This window comes from Hibiscus syriacus, unplaced genomic scaffold (genome assembly GCF_006381635.1).
Source record: "Hibiscus syriacus cultivar Baekdansim isolate YM2019G1 unplaced genomic scaffold, ASM638163v2 tig00111332_pilon, whole genome shotgun sequence".
Classification (NCBI taxonomy): Eukaryota; Viridiplantae; Streptophyta; class Magnoliopsida; order Malvales; family Malvaceae; genus Hibiscus; species Hibiscus syriacus.
The window spans coordinates 7,808-31,473 of NW_024063061.1; the positions used below are offsets into that span (position 1 = coordinate 7,808).

At 37.1% G+C, this 23,666-nt stretch overlaps 3 protein-coding genes, 1 non-coding gene and 1 pseudogene across 5 annotated transcripts; 2 read left to right on the forward strand and 3 right to left on the reverse strand.

Moving 5' to 3' along the window:
• The first annotated feature begins 1,381 nt into the window (after positions 1-1,381).
• LOC120158910 lies at positions 1,382-4,144 on the forward strand. The gene is made up of 7 exons (XM_039169642.1): positions 1,382-1,484; positions 1,573-1,628; positions 1,695-1,970; positions 2,076-2,857; positions 3,007-3,286; positions 3,452-3,602; positions 3,750-4,144. The coding sequence occupies exons 1-7, from the start codon at positions 1,382-1,384 to the stop codon at positions 4,142-4,144; spliced, it is 2,043 nt and encodes a 680-aa protein (XP_039025573.1).
• Positions 4,145-4,961: 817 nt separating this feature from the next.
• LOC120158892 (heavy metal-associated isoprenylated plant protein 28-like) lies at positions 4,962-5,765 on the forward strand. 2 transcript variants are annotated; one of them, XM_039169620.1, is made up of 3 exons: positions 4,962-4,991; positions 5,294-5,369; positions 5,495-5,765. In XM_039169620.1, exons 1-3 carry the CDS (start codon positions 4,974-4,976, stop codon positions 5,719-5,721), a joined length of 321 nt encoding a protein of 106 aa, XP_039025551.1. In that variant the 5' UTR covers positions 4,962-4,973; the 3' UTR covers positions 5,722-5,765. The 2 variants fall into 2 exon arrangements, with proteins under 2 accessions (XP_039025551.1, XP_039025552.1); XM_039169621.1 differs by lacking the exon at positions 4,962-4,991 and adding an exon at positions 5,139-5,209.
• Positions 5,766-5,953: 188 nt separating this feature from the next.
• TRNAA-AGC lies at positions 5,954-6,026 on the reverse strand. Its single transcript has one exon. It is a non-coding gene; the product is annotated as a tRNA-Ala (tRNA).
• Positions 6,027-9,179: 3,153 nt separating this feature from the next.
• LOC120158887 (calreticulin-like) lies at positions 9,180-12,290 on the reverse strand. The gene is made up of 13 exons (XM_039169616.1): positions 12,176-12,290; positions 11,167-11,274; positions 10,880-11,072; positions 10,544-10,799; positions 10,408-10,464; positions 10,273-10,320; positions 10,103-10,189; positions 9,974-10,031; positions 9,810-9,877; positions 9,623-9,718; positions 9,487-9,543; positions 9,298-9,402; positions 9,180-9,206 (listed from the first exon to the last, which is right to left on the reverse strand). The coding sequence occupies exons 1-13, from the start codon at positions 12,273-12,275 to the stop codon at positions 9,195-9,197; spliced, it is 1,245 nt and encodes a 414-aa protein (XP_039025547.1). The 5' UTR covers positions 12,276-12,290; the 3' UTR covers positions 9,180-9,194.
• Positions 12,291-13,907: 1,617 nt separating this feature from the next.
• LOC120158928 lies at positions 13,908-23,488 on the reverse strand (annotated as a pseudogene).
• Positions 23,489-23,666: the final 178 nt, after the last annotated feature.

A 23,666-nucleotide genomic window follows, 5' to 3' on the forward strand; every position in this document is an offset into this window, starting at 1 on the left:
CGGAGATGGGGACGGATTTCGCCGTAGAGAGTGAGAGATGGAGATGGCACTGAGTGTTGTGTTTTTGGGTTTGAGGTTATGAGTTGCGATTACTGTGGACGGTTCATTTTCCGATTTATTAAGAAAAAATACGTGTTTGGAATTTGAAAAAAAATACGCGTTAATACGAATGGCGCTATGTAAATCGCGTTGCGAAAGTCAGTATCGCGTTGCGAAAGTAAGTATCTCGTTGCGATTTTTTATTATCGCATTGCGATAGTAAGTATCGCGTTGCGATTTTCCCAATTCGCGTTGCGATTTACTTATTCGCATTGCGATTTTCCCAATTCGCGTTGCGATTTACTTATTCGCATTGCGAATTGGGAAAATCGCAACGATACTGTAGACCATCGCAACGCGATTTTCAACTATCGCATTACGAAAATGCAACGCGAATTTGCGATAATGGAGATCGCGTTGCGAATTATCGATCGCATTGCGATTTTGTTGGTCATTTTGGCAAATCCGGAAAAAATTGATTAAAATCGTATATTATATGGAATTTTTGGTCACTTAGGTTATTTTCTCTTTTCAAAATGATATACGTACATTTCACATGCAGTGAGGAAAACAAAAACTTAAAACTGTTTGTTGGTCGTGTGCCACGTCTTGCAAGCAGCGAGGAAAAGTGGAAACTCATGGTAAAGCTGCTCCATGTGGCATGGCCCATCGGTGAAAGAGTTACCGAAGAAAATAACAAGACAAGGGTAATTAATTGATTTGATTCACAATTTGAGTTAGGTTTTGTATTATAATATCGTTTCTGCAATATTTATTGCTCAAACTCAGACCAGACAGGCATTCCTTACTCTTTTTTAACTGTTTCTTTTATAATCGGATTTCTGTATCTTATCAAATGTCAACATAATCTGTCTCTATGTATCTCTGCTATTGTCACTAAAATATCTTTTTCTCCAGGCTAGGATCTTTCTTTTCTGTCCATTTCTTACTTAGAAACCAAATCCATTCTTTTATTACTATTATTTTAGTTGCAATAAAAGGAAAAAGAGATCCTTGCCATACATGGAAGAAACCAAAAATGGTGCTCGGATTTTTGAGTTGTAGTAAGATTGAACTTCTTTGTTCAATTTGATGAACACCCAGTTTGATTTACCTGTTCTCATGTGTCAAAAGAAGGATCTTGGTGCTTGGATCATGAATTTTGGCAGCTTTTGAAGAATTCAAGGTGATGGTTTTTCTTACATGTTGGATCATTGAGATCTGATTACCTGATTCATGTACTTTTTGCCAGAAAAAAAAAACTCTACTTTCTTCAATTTCTTGCTTGAAAGATGGTGCATTGAGCAAATGAAAGTAAAAATTCATGTTTGATGATGCGATAATGGAGGTCGGAAAGAAACATTTGAGGGGAGGACTTCTTCATTTGTTTGATTGGAATGGCAAATCTCGAAAGAAATTGTTCCCAAACAATGCTGAAACCTCACGTGTACGTGTACGTGTACGTGTATATTCGAGACTGTCTCTAATATATTCCTGGTTCATGCACAAACTTGTTTATGTTTCGAACTGTAGGAGAATCAGAGAGAGGAAAACCAGTGGAGAATCGACTGAAATCGCAGCCTTATACGGTAATTAGTGATGGATTTGGATTTTGAGTTTCAGACTCTACTGTTTACTTCTGTAATCTTTACCAGATGGATGGGGATGCCTACAATGGCGCTTCAGGTACTACATGCTGTCCTGATTTTAGTTCTGCTTCTTCGGTGACTAGTGATGAAGGATGTGGATCTAGAGCACCTGGACTTGTTGCTAGGCTCATGGGGTTGCACTCGTTGCCTACACCGAACGTCTCGGAGCTATCTTCTACTACATATTCGGCGTCTCGGAGCTGTCAACCTATGGGCCACACTGGCACCTCAAACAAGCTTGATAGGTCATCTTCAAGTCCGATTGAACCGAGGTTTTGTAAGGTGCAGAACTGAGGACTGATTGAGAGATTTCAGACTGAAATATTGCCTCTGAAATCGGCAAAACCAATTCCAATAACTCACCATGAGCTCTTGTCTCCTGTCAAGAGTCCGGGGTTCATCCCAACCAAGAACGCAGCTTATATTTTGGAGGCAGCTGCAAAGATTATCGAGGTTGGTCCTCGGAAAACATCCGATTGTAAACTGCTGCCGTTCGGGTCTTCTTCAGTTCCTTTGAAAATCCGGGATTTGAAAGGGAAAATTGAAGCTGCACATAAGGTATCCAGACCTCAAAGACCTGACCAGCCTAGTCAGAGCGTAGCAAAGTCTTCGAAAGAACAACATAAGGGCAAGAGTCACATTAAATCGGATTCAGAAAAAGGTAGTTCTAACAGTTTGAGGAATAAGGGGAAACCAGTCTCACTTGCAGAACAATCAAGGGTTAATGTTAGGAGGAAAGAGGAGTCGTTTTCAAGTGATAACGAGAGTCCTGCAAATCCAAAACATTCTTCTAGGGGATCAGCAGATGCACGAAATAATGTGGAGAACGGAACTGCGAATACGACTAACAATGTCCTGAGGCAGAATAATCAGAAGCAGAACTGCTTATCTAATAGAGACAAATGGACATCAAAGACTTCGACTCTGGACCAGCAAGGTAGAAAGGCTAGGTCCGTAAATGGTAGGGTCAGGTTGAGTAGGACTATAAGCAAGGTGACAGTCAACTCCGAATCTCAATCCAGGAACATGAGATCCTCCGCATCTGGTCCTTCAAAGGAACTTCTCATGTCTAGACAAAAGAATTCGTCTAGAAAGAAACAGCTTGTAAATGAGGATCTTCTGTCCGGAAAACCAGTTTCCAAAATTTCATCGATGAATGGCGGTGAAAGGTCCATCAAATGTAATGCTACTACAACTGATGGGAACTCGAATCAAGATGCAGAGAAAATGAAGACAAGCATGGATGTTGTTTCTTTTACATTTACATCCCCCATCAAAATATCCATGCCCAATGTACCTTCCTCAAGTCATGTTGCAGAAACCAGCTGCAACTTGGTAGTGATCCTTCTGGTGATAATGATCCACTGGTCTCGAAAAGCTCAGGATTTTCTGTTTCGGACTCTATAATCGGCGGTGATGATCTGAGTGTTATTGTTGGGAAAAAGCTTGAGGAATTGACATATAGAGTTGAGTCATCTAATTGCAATATCATTTTAGAGGAGACCTCAAGTAGTCCTGCATCAAGTCAGAAAACTTCAGAGCTCCCACTGGGTACATTGACCACTACTACATCAACAGGACATCATGAAAGACTACAGGTGGATCTAAAAGACATCACATAGCTCCCACTGACTTAAACCGTTCTTCAATCAACAATCCGGGGCTTGATCGGAGAAGGAAGTGGGAGTTTTGGTTTACTCAGTCACTGCTACCATTTACTTATATAATGGCATGTGTTTGTTAAGTTTATCTAATGTTGCCAGCTTTCAGAAGAAATTGAAGATCGAAATGCTAGTGAAAGCAGCAGCGAGACTGCCGAAGAATTAGATTTGCAACATCCTAGCCCACTTTCAACTCTCAAACTTGCTGCCATGAGCGAGTGTTCTGCTGATAGCAGAGATAGTGGTACCAGCGGTAAGCTGTACTCTTATTTCTTGAGATTCAAGTTTCTTCCACTTGACCAATTTCATTATATTTTATATTCAGCTAGAAACAATATGATTAATATGTAAACTCGGTAATCGAGTTGCTGCATTGACTACATGCAATCTACATCTGCAGGCACAATGCATTTGGCTCCTGATGAAGAAGTGTTAAGCTCGTCGCCTGTAATCGAGTCTTCCCAGATCGTGGGAGAAACGGATGGAAAGCTTCCAACTACGACATCAAAATCAACAGATTTGAAAGAGTCAGCCAATTCCGATCTTGATTATGTGAAAATGGTGCTAAAAGACTCTGAGCTAAAGTTCATAGAATATACATTGGGTCAGACCGATAATATCGTGACCCTGAATGCTTTCGGTGAGCTCGAGCATTGGAATGGAACCGAAGGACACAGTGTAGATCACAGCAAGCTCGAACTAAAACTTTTACTCGATTGCGTGAGTGAATCCCTGGAGTCACGGTACGACCAAGTTTTTGTCGGAAGCTGCAAAGGATGGGCTAAGTGGGGATAATTGATCCAAAACAAAGGATGGTTAGCAGAAGAGTTATACAAAGAGATATAGGATTGGAGAAACATGGGGAACATATTGGTGGTGGACGACCTTGTAGGCAAGAACATGAACACAAAGCATGAGAGGTGGCTTGATTTTGATATGGAAGCGTTTGAAGAGGGTTTAGAGGTTGAGAAAACTATATTAACTTGCTTAGTTGATGAATTAGTTTTTGATTTATTGCTTTAAGGCCCTCTTAATCTTAAGATACCCCTTTTCTCCTTGTTGTAGTTCACCGTCTACCTAGCATATACGTCTCTCTCTATATATTATATATATATACATATTTATGGCAATGGAAGGTGGAATGTAGAAAACATGTTCTGGAGTCCAAAATTCCATGATTACAGTTATTATGGATACTTATTGTATTGTTGACAAAAATAATATTTAGATTAAATTGCGGTTAAAATTAATTACATTTATTTTCTAATAATATATTAATGACACCAGTTAAAATATATTACTTTTGTTACAGCTATTTACATCTATAATATTAGTGACCATAACACAACTTTTTAAACTTTAATAGTAAAAAAAGAAACTTTTCAAAACTTTTGTCATCCTTGCTTTAGTTTAAACCTATTTTAGTTTATCAAACACTACTTTGTGGAGGCAATCACGGACCACATTGAGTACACAAAAAACATGTTTACTTGTGCAATACTTATCCATGATGAAAGCAAGTGAGCCATCATATGATTTGGCAAGCCTGCCATGGCCAGCCCTTCCTTTTTTATTCTAAAAAAAGAACATTATATATGTGTTCCAGCTGAGCCTTGTGTAAAGAATGATAAACACCATGGAGGTTTTTTTTCCCTTTCCTCTCTTAACTTCCCCAAAGTTCTCTTCTTATTCTAAAAAACATGTTTACTTGTGCAATACTTATCCATGATGAAAGCAAGTGAGCCATCATATGATTTGGCAAGCCTGCCATGGCCAGCCCTTCCTTTTTTATTCTAAAAAAAGAACATTATATATGTGTTCCAGCTGAGCCTTGTGTAAAGAATGATAAACACCATGGAGGTTTTTTTCCCCTTTCCTCTCTTAACTTCCCCAAAGTTCTCTTCTTATTTGTGCAAGTAGCTAATCTGGTTTTTGATGTTGCAGGTGGTTGAATTCAAGGTACGTTTACACTGCAAAGCTTGCGAGAAAGCTGTCAGGAAATCCTTGCTCAACATCAATGGTATCCATGAACTCCTTTTCTATATATAGATAGATGGCTGAACAGAAATACAAGTAGAGTTGAAAGAAAAATCAGGATAAAAAATGACTTAAAAGGGTTTGCTTTTGGTGGTTTTATTTATGTAGGAGTAAAATGCGTGGAAATAGACAGGGTATCAAATAAGATCACAGTGTTGGGATATGTGGATTGCAAAGCGGTGGTGAAGGCCATTCACAAGACGGGGAGAAGAGCCGAGGCATGGCGGCCATCATCATCAGCAGCAGCAGCACATGGAAGGGATGAGAACTTTAGTCCCAGGCTTCCTAAAGGCTTTAGCTGCATTATTCCTCGATGGGGTTACCGTAAAGTTTGAAGAGTAGTCTGTGTTCATCACAACGCCTTCTTTTCCTATGCCTTGAATTGTAAGCCACAGCTGTAATTTGATTGTCTTTGCCGTTTGCCAAAAGTTTGATAAATAAAAATTTACTATATTTCTTGGATCTCAGTTTGCCATCCGCAATTATAAGACTCAATTAATGCAGTGTCTAGAGAGGCTGAACATATACAGTTCGATGAGAGCAATAGAAAGTCCATAAAAGCATATGTGGAGATGCGGGGTATCGATCCCCGTACCTCTCGCATGCTAAGCGAGCGCTCTACCATCTGAGCTACATCCCCACTCAACTTGAATCACGATGTTTTATTTAATATTCTTTTATAGATAAACTTTTATTATTCCCATGTTGGCCTGGCTTGGTATCAAGGATTCCGGGGGAGACGAGGAAGTGAAATGATAGAAATTAAAAAGGTCAAAAAGATGAAAAGTTAAAAAAAAAATTTGGATAGAAAATTTGAATAAAAATGTAATTTTTTTATTCATTATTTGATAGAATTAAAAAATTAAAGGAAAAAAATTAAGTTTTAAAATCACATGCATTGAATTAATTCTTGTATATATTGATATTTAAGTAGCTTATAAGTCTTTTAAAAAAGAAAAAAAATTCACATAAGATAAATTAAGATTTTTGTTTATAGGATAAACCACTTATTTAATAACTCATTTATTATCATGGTTAAGTTTTGAACAACTAACTATTTTTTTAAATCATATTTAACGTTATATATTGGTGTTAAACAATGCAAGCTAAATTTGTTGTACCTCTACCTATGTAATGTACCGAGAAAACCACCTGAAATCACCTTTGTAGCCTATTTTTTGAACAGTGCTACACATTAACACGGGTCGAACATTCAAGTCTCCCAAATTGACCTTACCTTCTCCTGTGATGAAGTCGGTGAGCCCCAGGAGGTAGCAGATCTCATCCTCTGAGACAGCACATGGGACATCAACCTTGTTGCTAGATGAGAAATGGGATGTTAGTCAAGGCTTTATCAGAGAGGAAAGCATCCAACTCTCTCTACGACTCGGGAAATATCTCCTTGTCATATGAGTCTATTAAGTAAATAATTGCATTCACCTACAAACAAATTCTGTATTCATGCTCTCCTCCAGAACATGACACCAACAGAACATAAATCAAATAAAATATGTTGCACTTGCAATCACAGAATGCAAGAATGATAAGATCCTAATCAAAATAGCTTCCTTCACAATTAAAGGTGTTATAAAGGAACTTTTCAAAACGGACGTACATAGAATTTTATATTACGAGATAAACTTTTAAAATTTCAGAGGACGAAAACAAATATCTAATAAAAAATTAAAATATATGATAATTTTAAATTTACGTAGGACAACTATCTCCACCTCTTTCTCTTAATCCATCCCTACTCCCCATGTTCTTTGTCCCTTTAGGAGAAAATTCAAGAAAGACCCACAATTTAGATGGCATTCTTTGTCCCTTAATTCATATCGCATTGTCCCTCCTTATATTTGATCCTGGCTCCATCCGAAAACAATACGTAGATTATAAATTTATTCATACTAATGGTGTGTTATTTTTAGAAATGGACATTTTTCTCGGATCCAATGAATTTCAATTCGATCTAATTTGATTATGTAATTTTTTATTTTAAAATTTTGGATTTGAGCCAAGTTTTTTTAGGGTAGCTGGAGTCAAGTTTTTCAAAATGGCTTGAGTCAAATCAGATCCGAGTTTAGAATAAAAACTATTATTATACTTAATATATTTATAAATAATTATAATAGTACTTTTTGAATATTGGATTTTAAAAATTCAAATGAAACCTGAAAAACATAATTATTTTGTACAAGTACAACGAAAATTTTTTATTTCCAACCAAGTAAAAATTTTGTTTTATATATATATTTAAAGTTACGCGTCTCGAAATATTGTTGGACAATTGATTGACGGGTTTTAACTAGAGGTTCCGTTTAGCCTGTGGATTTTAACGGTGTGAGCTTAAATGGAGCGGGCTAAAAAGTCCGTATTCATAAATAATTTTATATTTTAAGGTCCGTGGTCCGTCCATTTAACCCGCAGGCTAAACGGGTTTACCCATGGCCCGTTAAATAAAAATAATTTTAAATACTTTAAATGTAATAAAAAAATAATGTTTTAACTTACTACACCTTTAAAAATGATTGAGCAACTTGAAAATGAAGGTAGCACCGTTAAAATAATAAATAATATTTAAATTTTATTTTAAATAGCATAAAATGATTATAAAACAATATTTTTTAATTTTTTTAATCATTAATATATATATACATATATAATGATATAATTACTTAAAATCAAATTGAGAAAACAATATTCATTTATATCACCAAATTAAAAAACAAATAAAACAATAACCACATTATATTTTTATAAAACACGATTATTCAAGGCTGTAATATGAAGACACATAAGTGTCTGAAAGCATAAATTCAAACATAAAAATTCAACAAAGCCAAACATTATACAAATCTAACAAGAAAGTTGTCAAGTGATCCTAATAATTGTATTTTATGAATACTTTAAAGAAAGACTAAAACATAATATGAAAATATAAAATAAAATACTTACGGTATAAGAGTAAATTTGAAAGATACAATTATTCTAAAATTGATAAAAATATAAGTCATTAATTTGTTAAAATATATTTATTTTGTAAAAGTCTTTAAAAGTTGAAAAATATGTTTTCTATTTCTTCTTTAACTTTTTTTTTCTTATTTTTAATCTAAATATTACGTATCATGTGATATATTATTAGAATATCACGTGATTTTTTATAATTAAAGAACAAAATGGATAACATACTTCATGAAAAAAAATAAAGATCAAAATTAAATAAAAAAAATCTTTAAATACCAAAATGATAATGATGTATATTTAAATGAAAAAAATATCAAGCAACGGTAAAATTATGACAAACATCCTAATAAATTTAAGAACTACAATAGTTATAAGTAACATCATATTTATAGGTAATTTATTTTCTTTTTCTATAAAATTCTTTAAGTTTATTTTCTCTAAAATTTTATGAATTTTAAATTAAGCGGGCTTTAACGGGTTTCGTGGGTAGCCCGCGGTTATACCCATTAAACCCGTGGGTTTAACGGTCCGGACTAAAAAGCCCACAATTTAAACAATCTTAAATTTTCTAGGCCCGAAACCCGCGCAGGTCACGTGTTAAACAGGTAGCCCGCGGGCCTTAACCCATATACCCAGTTCTAGTTTTAACTCAAAATTATTTAAATAGATATGATATACATCCTTAGATGAGCTTGAATTGTTCAAACCGAATACATCTAACCGTAAATAAAACTAAAAAAAAAAAGACTGGCAAAAGTTAAAAACCAGATTATAAGGCAGCAATCCAATGCAGCCTCTAATTCTAATGCGAAATCGAGGGCAAGGAACTGCACTGATATTCGTCTTAAAGCTCATCCTGCATGCAAAGGGACAATAGTTTGATCAATTAGGCACATATAGATTATCAAAATTGATTGCTAAAGACCGAAAGGAAAACAACTTCTTACATGCGCATCCTTCTCTTTCTCACTACTGTCTTTGCTTGTGTCTGATTTGCTTTCGGAATCGGACTCGCTTCCAACACTATCGCTATCATCGTCGTTGTCTTCGGCCTGGACAATCCGATAACACAATGAAAACAATTATCGAGCAAACAAAGAAATTATATCTTTAAGACGGCATGTTATAAAGCTTACATCTGAAACTACAGGGTCGTCCTTTTTCTCTGTCTCCTCAAATGCAGCCTTCTCGGCCTGCAAAAGCCAACCAAATCAACAGACAAAAGAATTTAAAAGTGAAAATGAACACTTCAAAATACATAGATGAACATACAGCCTTGTGCTTGCCCCATGTTTCTTCGGCTAGCTTTTTAGCATACTCTACATCGTCAGCAAGTAAGATATTGTCAAACAGTGTTCCAGATTTCACCTGACAAAACAAAAATTTATCTTGTTACGGTCTAAAATGGGCATGGGATGATGATAGGGTGGTAGTAGAGGAAAAAGTGGCAAAAGAATACCTGCCACAATTCGATACCAACGTGCTTCAAGTTGGGATAAACATAGAGGTCAGGATCGTCCTTGAAATCTGTGGACCATATAAAAACACAGTGATGAATCACCTCAAAATTATGTTGTTCATAAGAAAAAGAAGTAACACACTACCAAAGAAATAAAAATGAACCTGGGTTATCGATCTTTGGTGCCTTCCACTTGCCCTGGTAGTTGGGGTTCTTGATTTTCTGCAGAAAGTGAAAGAATTGTTACATAAAGTCATAATAAATGCTGCAAATTAGACAAGGATTTCACAAACCTTTGGCTTCCATGAACCCTTGTACTCTGGGTTGGGAATCGTTGGGGCTGTCCATTCACCATCTTCTTCATCATCCCAATCTTCAGGCTGGTGTAAATAATTTTAACCATTAACTCTCATTACAATCAAGGCCATTTTATAATGACATTAAAAAAGAATTATATGACTACCTTCTTGGCATCAGGATCAGTTATCTCTTTTGGAATGCCATCGTAGCCCTATGGTAAATCAAACACTAGAGATTAGCTTGCTTATATATGTAGCATAAGAAAATCAAAGGAAGGGTTAAATGAGAAGGTTTTTACCTCTGGCTTCTTGTCTTCAGGATCAGCGATGTATTGCCTGTCATCCCAATCTTCAGGCTGCCATCATGCAATTGTATCCGACATTCATACAACAAAACAAAACAAAACAAAAAAGATAATATTTGTGACTAATTACCTTCTTGGCATTGGGATCCTTGATTCTCTTTGGTGGGAGAAGTTCCCACTCCGTGTACAAGCTACCTTTTCGTTTCTCAACGTTATCAATAAGAATGCTAAAGGTGGCGTCTGGACGGAGAATAAATGTGTAAACATGAGTTAGTTGGTCAGTCTCACAGGGAACTTCCTTTTTGATCAAGTGGTTTGTCCCGTTGTAGTGAAGAATAGCATGAGTTCTCTTGATGCTTCCACAGACATCAGGCCCAAACATAATGCTACACCCAACCAAAATAACAAAAATCAGTAAATCTATAAATAAACATATTTTAGAGATCACAGGGTAAGAAAACAAAACCTGTATGGGGTTTCACCACCGAATTGCTTCTGGTCAATGTCACCACTAATCAGTTTCATATAACCACCACCACAATCAATCTTCTGCTCATGCTTGACAGAAAATTGGAATACTAGAGTCTTGCCCTTGTTGTTAACTGCAGGGAACTTAGCCGAAATAGCGTAGAACCTGTGTTCTTCACTTGTTTGTATACCTGTACAAAATATGACGCCATTAGTAAAGCTTGAAACAGAGGAGTTAAACGCTACCTTCATCAATTCCGAGGTACAAATATTCTAGAAGGTTACCTTTGTCATTAGGATCGCCATTCCATTTTCCAGCTGTGTAATTCCATTCCCCGGCCAAGTTATCATCTTTCTTCCAGTCAGATTTTACCCATCGGCTTTCCCATCCATCTTCAGTTCCACAACAATGTGCAAAATCAGCCCCAAAAAGAGGGGGGGGGGAAGTAAAAATTCCACTGTTTGAAAACAGTGGATCGTGCGATTAAAGCAGAAGCAGCTTCTATTTCATTTGTTAATAGAAAAGCCGAAGGCAGAATCCTAGGAATGGAACTAGACATAGAGCGCTAATACTAAATAATTATTTTTTGCTAAGGATTACTGTTGTCATTCCAGTATCCTATATCAAAAAACAATAAATAAATTAATTAACGCAGAATAATGATATTAATAACCCTTCTATTCTATTATTCTCTACAGTTACAGATCAATTGAAACAAGACACTAATTCACTGTCATTTCTTAAAAGAATTCAAATGCATTCCTAATGTATATATATATATATATATATATATATATATATATACAGATTATGCCCATAACAACAGAAACACAAGACGCTAATCCACAGCCATTCCATAATGGAATTATATACATTTCTAATAGAAATTATCTTTCAAAAATTAGAAACTTAAATGAAAACAGATTTATGTGCAGATCAATCGAAACAAGGGACGCTGATTCACTAGCATTTCTTAAAGAATTCAAATACATTACTAGTAATATGTTTTCTTATATGAAAACAGATTAAGTGCAGATCTCTATTCGAGCTTATTACATTCTTTTTACGTAAGTAGGCATCGAGTGAAAACCATCGAAAACAACCAGATCGCCAACTTAGCATGTAAAATCCACCGTTCCGTTCATGTTAGATCAAAATGAAATCTTAAAAATCTTAAGAAAAACATATTCAAAGGACAAACCAAGCCGATCTAAGAAATTACGAATTTACAAAACAATGCATGTAGATTTCGTAATCGGTAGTGGAGGAAAATGCGGAAGAAGGATATTATACCATTGAAGCGTTCTTCGAAGAAAACTTCAGCAGAGGCAGTAACGAAGAAAGAGACGATGATCAGAGAGATAAAACTAGGGATTCGTCTGTGAATCGCCATAGCTGAATTCCACGAAGCGAGAAAGTAGAAGTGCATACGGATAGTGTGATGGGGTTTAGGTACCATTTATACTACACTCGTTTTGAAAACTTCCACGGGTTTTTCACGGCTCATCTAAAATGGTTTATTCTTGGTTAATATGATGTGGACCGAAGTTAATCAGCGTAGCCAATCGTTTGATGACATGTCATTCACAAGTGTCATTAAGTTGACCTGGCGAAAATTTATTGGCATGGAATCTAACGTGACGCGTAGGAGGATTTCGCCTTGTTCAGTTATTTTGGAAATTGTGTAAAACGTGGCAGGCAGGCAGTGGTCCATAGAGGCCTCCACCTAGACGTTAGATTTTGGACTTTGAAGGCGTGGCAGCAGATTATTATTTAAGTCTATTAATTAGTAATTGAAGACTAGTCTTTTATTAGCCGTTCGATTTCAACATTATCATCTCCTAACTACCATTACTATTATTTCTGTGAATTGAACAAATAAAATTGATTTTGGATTAGATTTTTTGGTTAGGTTGTTTTAGATTGAGTTATTCATGTTTGATATTTAAGTTATTTCAGATTATTTTTTTGAATATTTAAATTAGAATTTTGAAGGATTTAATTTAAAAATTTTATATACAAAAAAAGAAGTTTAACTTTTTTTTTAAAAAAATGAGACTTAATAATATCTTTTTAATAATTTAAGAGGAATTTTTTATATCAATTTTACCTAATATTAAAGAAATAAAAAAATTATCCTTAATTAAACAGTACAAATTTTAGGTCATTAATTAGAGATGATAACGGGTCAGGTTGGGTTGAGTTTTTGATTAATACGATCTGACTCAATAAATATACTTCTTCCATCTCAATTTGACCTGACTCCAGAAGTATATCTTCTCCACTTAACTTGACCCAACTCAGAAAGCATATTTTCTCTACCTGAATCCAGCTCAACCCAAAATAAATATAAAAATACTTTTATTCAATAAAATAGGGACCTAATTAAAAAAACTATAAAGAGAGAAATCTTATAGTAATTATCCCTAAATTTATAGGAAACAATTCTCGAATCGGATTAGAGATTTTTCACCATAAACTCATACCTAACATGACCTCACTCTCTATAAATTTCGACCCAATGAGAACTCTTTTTTTTATATATAAAAAAATCAACTCTATCAGATCAAGTCGGGTCAATATCTACCGAACTCGAGTTAAATTATCATCTCTATCAATAATTAACAATAACATAAAATAAAAATTGAAGAAAATATCAAGATTTTCAAATACAAAAATAATATATTGACTCAATTTTAAAAAAATAAGAGTAAATTTTAAAACAATACATTATCTTTAATATATTTAAGCCTTGCTAGACATTATTTTGTTAGTATACCGAGTTCTTTAGCAGGATAAATGTTGGGTTATTGTCCTTTAACTATGGGTTGATAAACAAAATTACTAAAACCCATAATCATTAGATTAAGCAAAGTTTGATCAAGTCTCTTGTCAATGGAATTCATGGAGTAGTTATTTTTAAAGATACAACAAATCCGATGACCAAATTTTTGATGAAAAAAGAGAAGATGCATTACCCAAAAATACTAAACGGATTTAAATTTATTTCATGGTATTAAAAGTTATTTTCCTTTAGAGCACTTTGAAAAGCAAGCCTCCATGCGCGGCGAAGAAAGGAGCAAACACCCATGACTCAACCGTCATGAGCTTAATGTGGATGTTGAATGATGGTCCAGAAGTGTCCTTGAGTGGATCTACTATTGTATCACCTATCACTGCAGCTTTGTGACAATCCGAACCCTTTGGACCCAATGACTTGACATGCTCGCTTGCACCTGCCTCAATATATTTCTTGGCATTATCCCATGCTCCTCCTGTGTTGGAAGCCGAGATGGCAACTTGGACGCCGGATACGAGTGAGCCGCCTAGGACACCGACGATAAGCGGAGTGAGCATGACGAGTGCACTGGGTGGTATCATTTCCCTGAGTGAGGCGTCGGTTGAGATCTTGACACAGTTTGCATAGTCCGGTTTAGATGTGCCTTCCATTAGTCCCTGAATCGAATTGAATTGCCGACAAACCTCTTCGACCATTTTGAGAACCGCCGACGCTCTTCATTGTCACGGCTGAAAACCAGTAGGGTAGCATGGCTCCAACTATTAGGCCAATGAAGACCCTTGGTGTCAATACGTCGACCGACTCGATGCCTGCTCGGCTAACGTAGGCACCAAATAGAGCGAGAAATACAAGCGCGGCCGAACCGATTGCAAATCCCTGAAATGCAATGAGAGAAACATGTATGGAATTCTTAAGTACGATCAATGAATTTGAAGAGAACCAAAAAAGATTACGAAATAAACATAATCCGCTCACCTTGCCGATAGCGGCAGTGGTGTTTCCTGCAGCGTCTAAAGCATCGGTTCTTTCGCGTATCGAGTGGCTCATGCCAGCCATTTCAGCAATGCCACCAGCATTGTCACTTATGGGACCATAAGCATCAATCGCAAGACCAGTAGCTATAGTACTGAGAATTCCCAAAGCGGCCATGGCGATTCCGTACATGGCGGCCAGTCTAAAGCTCATATAAATAGAAGTGGCAATGGCAAATATGGGAATGATGACAGAGTTGTACCCCAGAGCCAACCCGAAAATAACATTTGTCGTAGCACCTGTCCTGCATGAATCCGCCACATCCTGCACCGGACTGCTGGCATTTGAAGAGGGCGGTAAGCATCATAGATAGCAAATGACAACTCCGATTAAGCAAAGGCATACGGAATCTTAATGTCCTTACCTGTAAGCATTGCTAGTATAGTATTCTGTAATGTATCCAATAACAAGTCCAGCCCACAAACCGATAGCAACACATAAGAAAAGGTGCTTGAATTACGCATAAATCGATTAAGACTTAAAGTAAAAGGCAGTCAGGAACCTTCAATTGAAAACAGTTAACAAGGTTGCATACCAGTTCTTCCCCGGCTTTTCAGTTCAAAAATCGAAGAGTGAATTCCGATGGCAATGCCAAGAAGCTGACAACGGCAATCCCAACAGTCATCAGGACAGTGGAGATAAGGAGTTGCCGTTTCAAAGACGGTTCAATTTCGCTTACTTTCTTAATCTCAAACACATCAGTTGCAAAGATTGTAGTTATCAAGGAAACCACAATTCCCATTGAACTAGTGATCAAGGGGTAAGACATTGCAGTAAAGTCATGATTGCTACCGAAGGATGATATTGATGCAACAAAAAGAGCTGCACATGTTGATTCAGCGTACGATCCAAACAGATCGGAGCCCATCCCGACAATATCTCCGACATATCACCCACATTATCGGCAATAACCTGTATAAGTGCCACACTATCTTAGACAATTCGTAGGACTAAAGCAATTTTCCAAAGCTAAACAACAAACAGAACGTATCCCAGGCTAATAGGTTCAGCAAAGTGAAAAAAGGAACTGTGGGAACTTACAGCAGGATTTCGTGGAACGTCCTCGGGGATATTTCTCTCGACTTTACCGACAAGTCGGCTGCTTTTGTATATATTCCTCCCCCAACTCTTCCAAAGAGGGCCATAGAAGAACCTGTTGACTTGTCAACAAAAGTGGCCAACACTTTCGGTGGGATTTCAACAGAAATTATCAAATTTAACTGCATTTTTCGGTGGTGTAAGTTGGCAGGAGAAAATACTGATTTTTTTAAACAATGGTAAAATCAAAATTTAGTTATTGTACTTTAGGGTATTTATAAGATTAGTCCTTAAGCTTCAACTCTAAATACCCTAGCTCATTTAGTTTCAAAATCATCCTAAATCATTTATTTCTCTCAATACTAAAGAGCTTTCTTGTGAGTAGTGATTGTATTGTAAACACCTATAAATTTTCTCTCTTCAGTAAAAGATCTGCAGTAGTCCGGAGACGTAGGCATAATTGGTTGAACTCCGTTATCAATTTCGGATATTATTTTTCCGCTTTTATTTCACATTTTCACTAATATGGTTATAAGGGAATTACTCGTTCTCGTTTATTTCCCAACAACTGGTATCAGAGCTTTTGGTTGTGAATTTTGTCAATTTTTGTGAGGTTACTATTCATTGCTATTCACGTGAATAGTAAATTTCGTGAATAGTAAATTTTTTTATCGGTGATACGAATTTATCGACGGAAATATTCTAATACACGGTGGTTCGCAAGAATTGTCAGAAACAATCCAAACGAAGCTAGATTCGAGTGGGAGCGATAGCTGCAAACGAAGGGAATGTGAAAATTGAAAAGTTCGATGGTGCGGACTTTGGCTTTTGGAAGATAAAGATTGAAGATTTTTTGTACTAGAAAAATCTATATCAACCTCTCTCATGAAAGCAACCAGAGGACATGAAGAATGAAGACTGGGCTCTTATCGACAGACAAGCCCTCGGAGTTATCCGACTGACGTTATCCCGAAATGTTGCTTTTAACATAGCAAAGGAAAACACCACAGTGGGTCTTATGACGGCTCTCTCCAGTATGTATGAGAAGTCATCAGCCTCAAACAAAGTTCACTTGATGAGGCAATTATTCAATTTGCGGATAACAGAAGGGGCATCAGTGGCTCAACACCTAAATGAACTTAACACAATCACAACCCAGTTGAGTTCCGTGGAAATTGAATTCGATGATGAAGTTCGAGCTTTAATTCTCTTATCATCTCTACCAGACAGTTGGAATGCTACAGTTACAGCAGTCAGCAGCTTGTCGGGAAACAACAAATTAAAATTCGACGATGTTCGAGATCTGGTATTGAGTGAAGAAATTCGACGGAGAAAATCGGGTGAAGCATCAAACTCCTCAGCCTTACACACAGAGTCTAGAGGGAGAACTTCATAAAGAAATTCAAATCGTGGCAGATCAAAATCCAGAAGGGGAAAATCAAGAACGGAAAAGAAAAATTTTACATGTTATAATTGTGGCAAGAAGGGTCACTTTAAAAGAGATTTTTGAGCACTGAAGAAAGATATCAGTACACATAAATCTACCAACATGACAGAGAAGACAGGTGATGCCATGATTCTAAGCGTCAACAGTCCGATTAAATCATGGATCTTAGATTTAGAGGCATCTTTCCACTCCACCCCATAGCAAGAAATCATGGAGAACTATGTCAGTGGTGATTTTGGGAAGGTTCATCTAGCTAATGATGAAACCTTGAAGATCGTCGGAAAAGAAGACATCCGACTAAAGTTGCCAAACCAGACCACCTGAAAGCTGAAAGGTGTGAGACATATTCCAGGCCTCAAAATAAATTTGATTTCTGTTGGACAGCTTGATGGAGAAGAATATAGTACAACCTTTTCAGGTTGTGAATGGAAGATTACCAAAGGAGCACTCGTCATTGCTCGTGGTAAGAAGACTGATACTCTTTATGTAACCTCTAATTTAGAGAATATCATTGTAATAGCATATGCTGATGGAAAATCAAACCTATGGCACCAAAGGCTTGGTCATATGAGCGAGAAAGGGATGAAGACACTTTTGTCAAAAGGGAAGCTGCTGGATCTAAAAAATGTAGATGTCGGACTATGCGAGGATTACATCTTTGGCAAACAAAAGAAAGTCAGTTTTGTAAAGATTGGCAAGACACCCAAGGTAGAAAAGTTAGAGTTGGTTCATACTGATGTATGGGGACCATCTCTAATTCCATCTCTTGCAGGCTCACTATATTATGTCACCTTCATCGATGATTCAACAAGGAAGGCGTGGGTTTATTTTCTGAAGAAAAAATCAGAAGTCTTTGATACTTTCAGAAAATGGAAGGCCATGGTGGAAAATGAAACTGGTTTAAAAGTCAAGCGGTTGAGGTCTGACAATGGAGGAGAGTACAAAAATAGTAGATTCAGAGATTTCTGCGCAAACAATGGGGTCAAGATGGAGACAACAGTTCCCATGACACCACAGTAGAATGGTGTAGCAGAGCGCATGAACAGAACTCTGAATGAACGTGCCAGAAGCATGAGGATACATGTCGGCTTGCCCAAATTTCTATGGGCTGAAGCTATCAACACTGCAGCTTACCTGATCAACCGTGGGCCCTCAGTTCCCTTGGATGGTGAAATACCAGAAGAATTTTGGAGTAAGAAAGAAATAAACCTTTTACACTTAAGAGTGTTTGGTTGTATTTCTTATGTACACATAAATTCTGCTGAAAGAAATAAACTTGATGCTAAGTCCAACAAATGTGTCTTTATTGGTTATGGTGGTGATGAGTTCGGTTACCGATTTTAGGACTACGAAAATCGAAAGATCATCAGAAGCAAAGATGTTATTTTCAATGAAAATGTGATGTATAAAGACAAGTCAACCATAGAATCAAGTAGCTCCAATATCGAAGCTGAAACAAAGGAATTTACTGAGTTCGATGAGATATATGAAATTGATGTTCAGATCAGTCCTGAAGCAATTCAAGAAGAACCATGCACATCAGATTTGAGACGCTCATCCAGAATTCCTAAACCAACCCAGTGTTATTCGCCTTCTTTGCACTACTTGTTGCTGACTGACAATGGTGAACCAGAGTGCTATGATGAAGCAATGTAGGTGGAGGATTCAGTCAAGTGGGAGTCTTTCATGAAAGATGAGATGGACTCACTTATGTCAAATCAGACGTTGGAATTAGCTGAATTACCACCAGGCAAGAAAGCGTTCCACAACAAGTGGTTTTACAGGATCAAAGAAGAGCACGATGGGAGAAAACGCTACAAAGCAAGATTGGTTGTCAAAGGTTTTCACCAAAAAGAAGGTATTGACTACAATGAAATTTTCTCTCCAGTCGTGAAACTGTCTACAATCAGACTGGTGTTGAAAATTGTAGCTGCAGAGAATCTACATCTTGAGAAATTAGATGTAAAGACAGCTTTCCTTCATGGTGATTTGGAAGAAGAGATCTATATGAATCAGCCAGAAGGCTTCATAAAGACAGGCAAGAAAAACCTAGTATGCAGGTTGAAGAAGAACTTATATGGTTTAAAACAAGCTCCTAGACAGTGGTACAAGAAGTTCAATAGTTTCATGAGTAGCAGTGGTTTTACCAGATGCCAAGCAGATCATTGTTGCTACATCAAGAAGTTCGACAACAACTTCATTATTTTATTGTTGTATGTTGATGGCATGCTCGTTGCAGGTTCAGACATACAAGAAATTATAAATTTGAAGTAAAAATTGTCGAAGCAGTTTGCAATGAAAGATCTGGGTGCTACAAAGCAGATTCTTGGGATGAGGATTAAGAGAGACACAAAGTCGGGGACTTTGATGTTATCACAGGCTAAGTACATCGACAAAGTACTCTCCAGGTTCAACATGCAAGATGCTAAACCAGTAAGTACACCTTTAGGTGTTCATTTTAGACTCTCCAAAGAACAGTCACCAAAAACTAATGAAAATCGTGCACACATGGTGAAGGTTTCATATGCCTCGGCAATTGGAAGTCTGATGTATGTCGTGGTTTGTACCAGACTAGATATTGCTCATGCAGTGGGAGCTGTTAGCAGGTACATGAATAATTCGGGCAAGGTACACTGGGAAGCAGTCAAATGGATCATCAGATATATGTGGGATACCACAAACAAAGCATTTTGTTTCAAATGTGGAGATACGATACTGACAGGCTATGTAGATTCTGACTTAGCCAAAAATTTTGACATCAGAAGGAGCACTATAGGGTATGTCTATACTTTAGGAGGTACTGCAGTGAGTTGGGTTTCTCAACTACAGAAGATGGTTGCTCTCTCCACAACTGAAGACGAATATGTTGCTGTTACGGAAGCCAGCAAAGAGATGGTTTGGCTCCAAAGTTTCTTGTAAGAGTTAGGCAAAAAAACAATGTCTTGTATTGCGACAGTCAAAGTACTATCTATCTAGCAAAGAATCTGTCTTTTCATTCTAGGACGAAGCATATACAATTGAGATATCATTTTATCCGGTCTCTTCTGGAAGATGGGATTTTGAAACTTGAAAAGATTAGTGGAGCTCAAAATCCGGCAGACATATTGACAAAGACGGTGACAATGGACAAACTGAAGTTGTGTTCAGCTTCAGTTGGCATGCTAGAGTAACAAGACCAGAAATGCTGCTGTATTGATCGAAGTGTGAAGACATATTAAAATCAGAATTCAAGTGGGAGATTTTTAAATTGTCAACAAAAGTGGCCAGCACTTTCGGTGGGATTTCAGCAGAAATTATCAAATTTAGCTGCATTTTTCGGTGGTGCAAGTTGGCAGAAGAAAATGCTGATTTTTTTAAACAATGGTAAAATCAAAATTTAGTCATTGTACTTTAAGGTATTTGAAAGATTAGTCCTTAAGCTTCAACTATAAATACCCTAGCTCATTTAGCTTCAAAATCATCCCAAATCATTTCTTTCTCCCAATACTAAAGAGCTTTCTTGTGAGTAGTGAGTGTTTTGTAAACACCTGTAAATTTTCTCTCTTCAGTAAAAGATCTGTGATAACTCTGTAAAAGGTCACATTTTAGGACCTTTTTACTTAAGTTATTGAGTGTTTAATAGCTTATTTAAGACCATGTAGATGCATTTAGAAGCATTTAGTTGCATATGGTGGAATTCAGTTTGTCGCGGCATTTTATTTTTACTGCGGTGCTGCTTTATGGGAAAGGTACTTGTCTGATGATGTGTAGGTTTTACAAGCAAGGAAAAGAAGAAAGAAAATGTCGTGACATAAGTATATGGCTGAGCAAAATGAATTTGTCGAGTTCAACCAGCATTTCGAAAGTGCTCACATTGTGAGATGATATTTTTGAAGCCAGCTGTATCAGACTCCCCGAGAGCTCCTCCTGAGAAATCCACCTCGAAGATCTGCCTGAAGGGATCGGCGCTGCTACCGCCGGTTCTGTAGATGACACCGCCTGACCCTGCAGATCTTGTCTGTCCTTGGGCGCCTGCAACGGGATTTTACCAGTCTATCAGCTAGCTACCAAGGCTGCATCATAGCCTATCTTGCTCGACTCTTAAATACTTAACCATGGTTTTTGGGGTTTCTTAGGAAAGTTAATATCAAGTCCTAGGATTTGTTTTCCCCTATAAATAGAGGATGAAGCCATATGGAAGAAGACTTTGGTTCCACCCAGATTTGAGCTTAAAAAGTTAGAGAGAGAAGGTCTCATCTTTCTCCATCAATCATACTTGTCGTGGCATTTCTCCTTGACAAGCCGAAGGGAGTGGAGTTCTAAGCATCAGAGAGGAGCTAGTTCGCTAGGAGCAGTTCTTGGTGGCTGAGGAAGGCATTTGGCAGTGCACGTTGAAGGCTTTTTCTCCTCCCTTTAGTTCTTGCTTTCATATTTTGTTGTTGGGTTGTAAGGAATGAATGAAACTTGCTTTGTGCTTGTTTATTTCGAACCCCACCATAAACTAATCCTATTTGGTGGGAGTACGCTTGGATGTTTAAGTTTTTATTGCAACGAATGCTTGATTTTTTATGCTTTATTCTGTTTTGTTTGTGAAACTTAATGCCTTAAGGTTGTAGGAGCTACGAGAATAGCCTTTCCTTAGGAGAGCTTGAGGGTTTGAGAGAATGCCTTGGTAATTAATCTTTAGTCTTCGAGAGAAAATAGGGAAGAACTACAAAAACAAGGGGTTCTAGGCAGTAACTAGGCCTAATCCACCTTAGAGATAAGGCTAGGATTTCATTAGACTAAAATGAGTTGTACAAAAACGATAGGTTAGATGTTAATGCTGCCACAAAAAGGTATTACCGAGACATATCATGTTATCTGAACCAATAGGATCACTACAAGGGTTTACGCCAATCGGATTTGCCAGGGAATCTTTAATCTATCGAGTCCTTTACTAGAGATGGCATAGGGCACCTCTGTAGACTCTGTCGGGCAGGTTAGGCATAGAAGAAATATCATTCAGAGAAATAGACTTAGATTTTCCTAGTGACTCCTACCACTCATTCCCATAGCAGCTTGTCGTGTGAGAAAGCTAAAGTCCTATATATATTAAATCTAGTAATTGCATTTTTATTTTGCCTTGACATTTCCATTTGTTTGCATGTGTCAATTTAATTTGTCGCAACATATCCATTTGCTACCATACCACTATTCCATATCCACAACATCCGTCTCATTTTGCCACAACATTATCATTTGTACATACCATAACTAACTTTACTTAGGTGACAAAGTAAAGTGCCATGACAAACCTATTTGATTTCCCCGATTCCCTGTGGAGACTATACTCAACTTATCACTTTATTACTTGTTCGATTGTGTATACTTGCACACATATCCGCACTCATTTATAGTACTCACAAAGAGTGGACAATCTGCAGCAGTCCGGAGTTGTAGGCATAATTGGTTGAACTCTGTTATCAATTTCGGGTATTATTTTTCCGCTTTTATTTAGCATTCTCACTAATATGGTTATAGGGAAATTACTCGTTCTCGTTTATTTCCCAACAGAACCTCCAAGACCATAACTAGTAATAGATTCATAAAGTCCCTCCCAGTCATCACCATAGTACAGTTTAAACAAATTGATGGATACATAAAGAACCAAAAGGCCATTGACAGCAAGAAGGAAACCCATTACCGCTCCCGAGTGAAAAGCTATTATAAATGCCTTCCCAACACCTCTCCTTGCCTCTAGAGTGGTCCTAGCATTAGCATAAGTTATGATTTTCATACCTAGAAAACCCGAGAGAATCGAAGTAAGAGCCTCGTTCAAGAATGCGATCATGCTAAAGGCGGCATTCGCCAAGGCCGATTTGCAAGTACTTCCCTGGTTATATTTGTATGCTTTACTTTCGGGGTTGAATCCCTTAACCGAACCAAGGAAGAGGAAGATGATGACGACAAAGACGCTCATGAAGATACAGAGGTACTTGTACTCGGTATAAAAGAAAGAGGTTGCACTTGGGAACATGTTACAAATTGGTAAGAATTCAGCCACGGACAGATCAATAGAAAAGAAACAGAGCTTACCAACAGAAATGGCTTGTTGAATCTCTACACACTTGATCGAAACCTCGAGATTGTTAGTACCCTCTTCTTCCTCATCAGCTTTAATCAGCTTTGCTTTATATCCATTGCTCTGATTGTATGATGAGACATTCACCTTGGAGACCAAAAACCATTGAAGTAAAACAAAACCAATGCCTACTAAGGCAGCTAAAGGTATCAAAAACTGGGTAAGATTCTCACTCAAGGCACCCATTTACATCCGAACATGACCTTGCCCGAGTTTAGGAATGTCTCGCTCAATCCAAAATTAGGTTCGGATTTTGGGATAAAAACTCACATCACCGGATATAAATAATAAAAAAATTATTCAACAAAGCATGTGTCTAATTAAAAAAATAGAGATATTATAAGAATTGTCTCTAACTATATAA

Excerpts from the sequence above, each read along its gene's own strand:
- LOC120158910 (XM_039169642.1), top strand. The coding sequence starts at position 1,382 with ATGGAGGTCGGAAAGAAACATTTGAGGGGAGGACTTCTTCATTTGTTT. Across the intron at positions 1,971-2,075 it reads TTGAACCGAGGTTTTGTAAG|AGTCCGGGGTTCATCCCAAC; the intron begins GTGCAGAACTGA and ends TCTCCTGTCAAG. Across the intron at positions 3,603-3,749 it reads CAGAGATAGTGGTACCAGCG|GCACAATGCATTTGGCTCCT; the intron begins GTAAGCTGTACT and ends CTACATCTGCAG.
- LOC120158892 (XM_039169620.1), top strand. Across the intron at positions 5,370-5,494 it reads ATCCTTGCTCAACATCAATG|GAGTAAAATGCGTGGAAATA; the intron begins GTATCCATGAAC and ends TTATTTATGTAG.
- LOC120158887 (XM_039169616.1), bottom strand. The coding sequence starts at position 12,275 with ATGGCGATTCACAGACGAATCCCTAGTTTTATCTCTCTGATCATCGTC. Across the intron at positions 10,032-10,102 it reads AGGGTTCATGGAAGCCAAAG|AAAATCAAGAACCCCAACTA; the intron begins GTTTGTGAAATC and ends CACTTTCTGCAG. Across the intron at positions 9,878-9,973 it reads ACCAAAGATCGATAACCCAG|ATTTCAAGGACGATCCTGAC; the intron begins GTTCATTTTTAT and ends TATGGTCCACAG.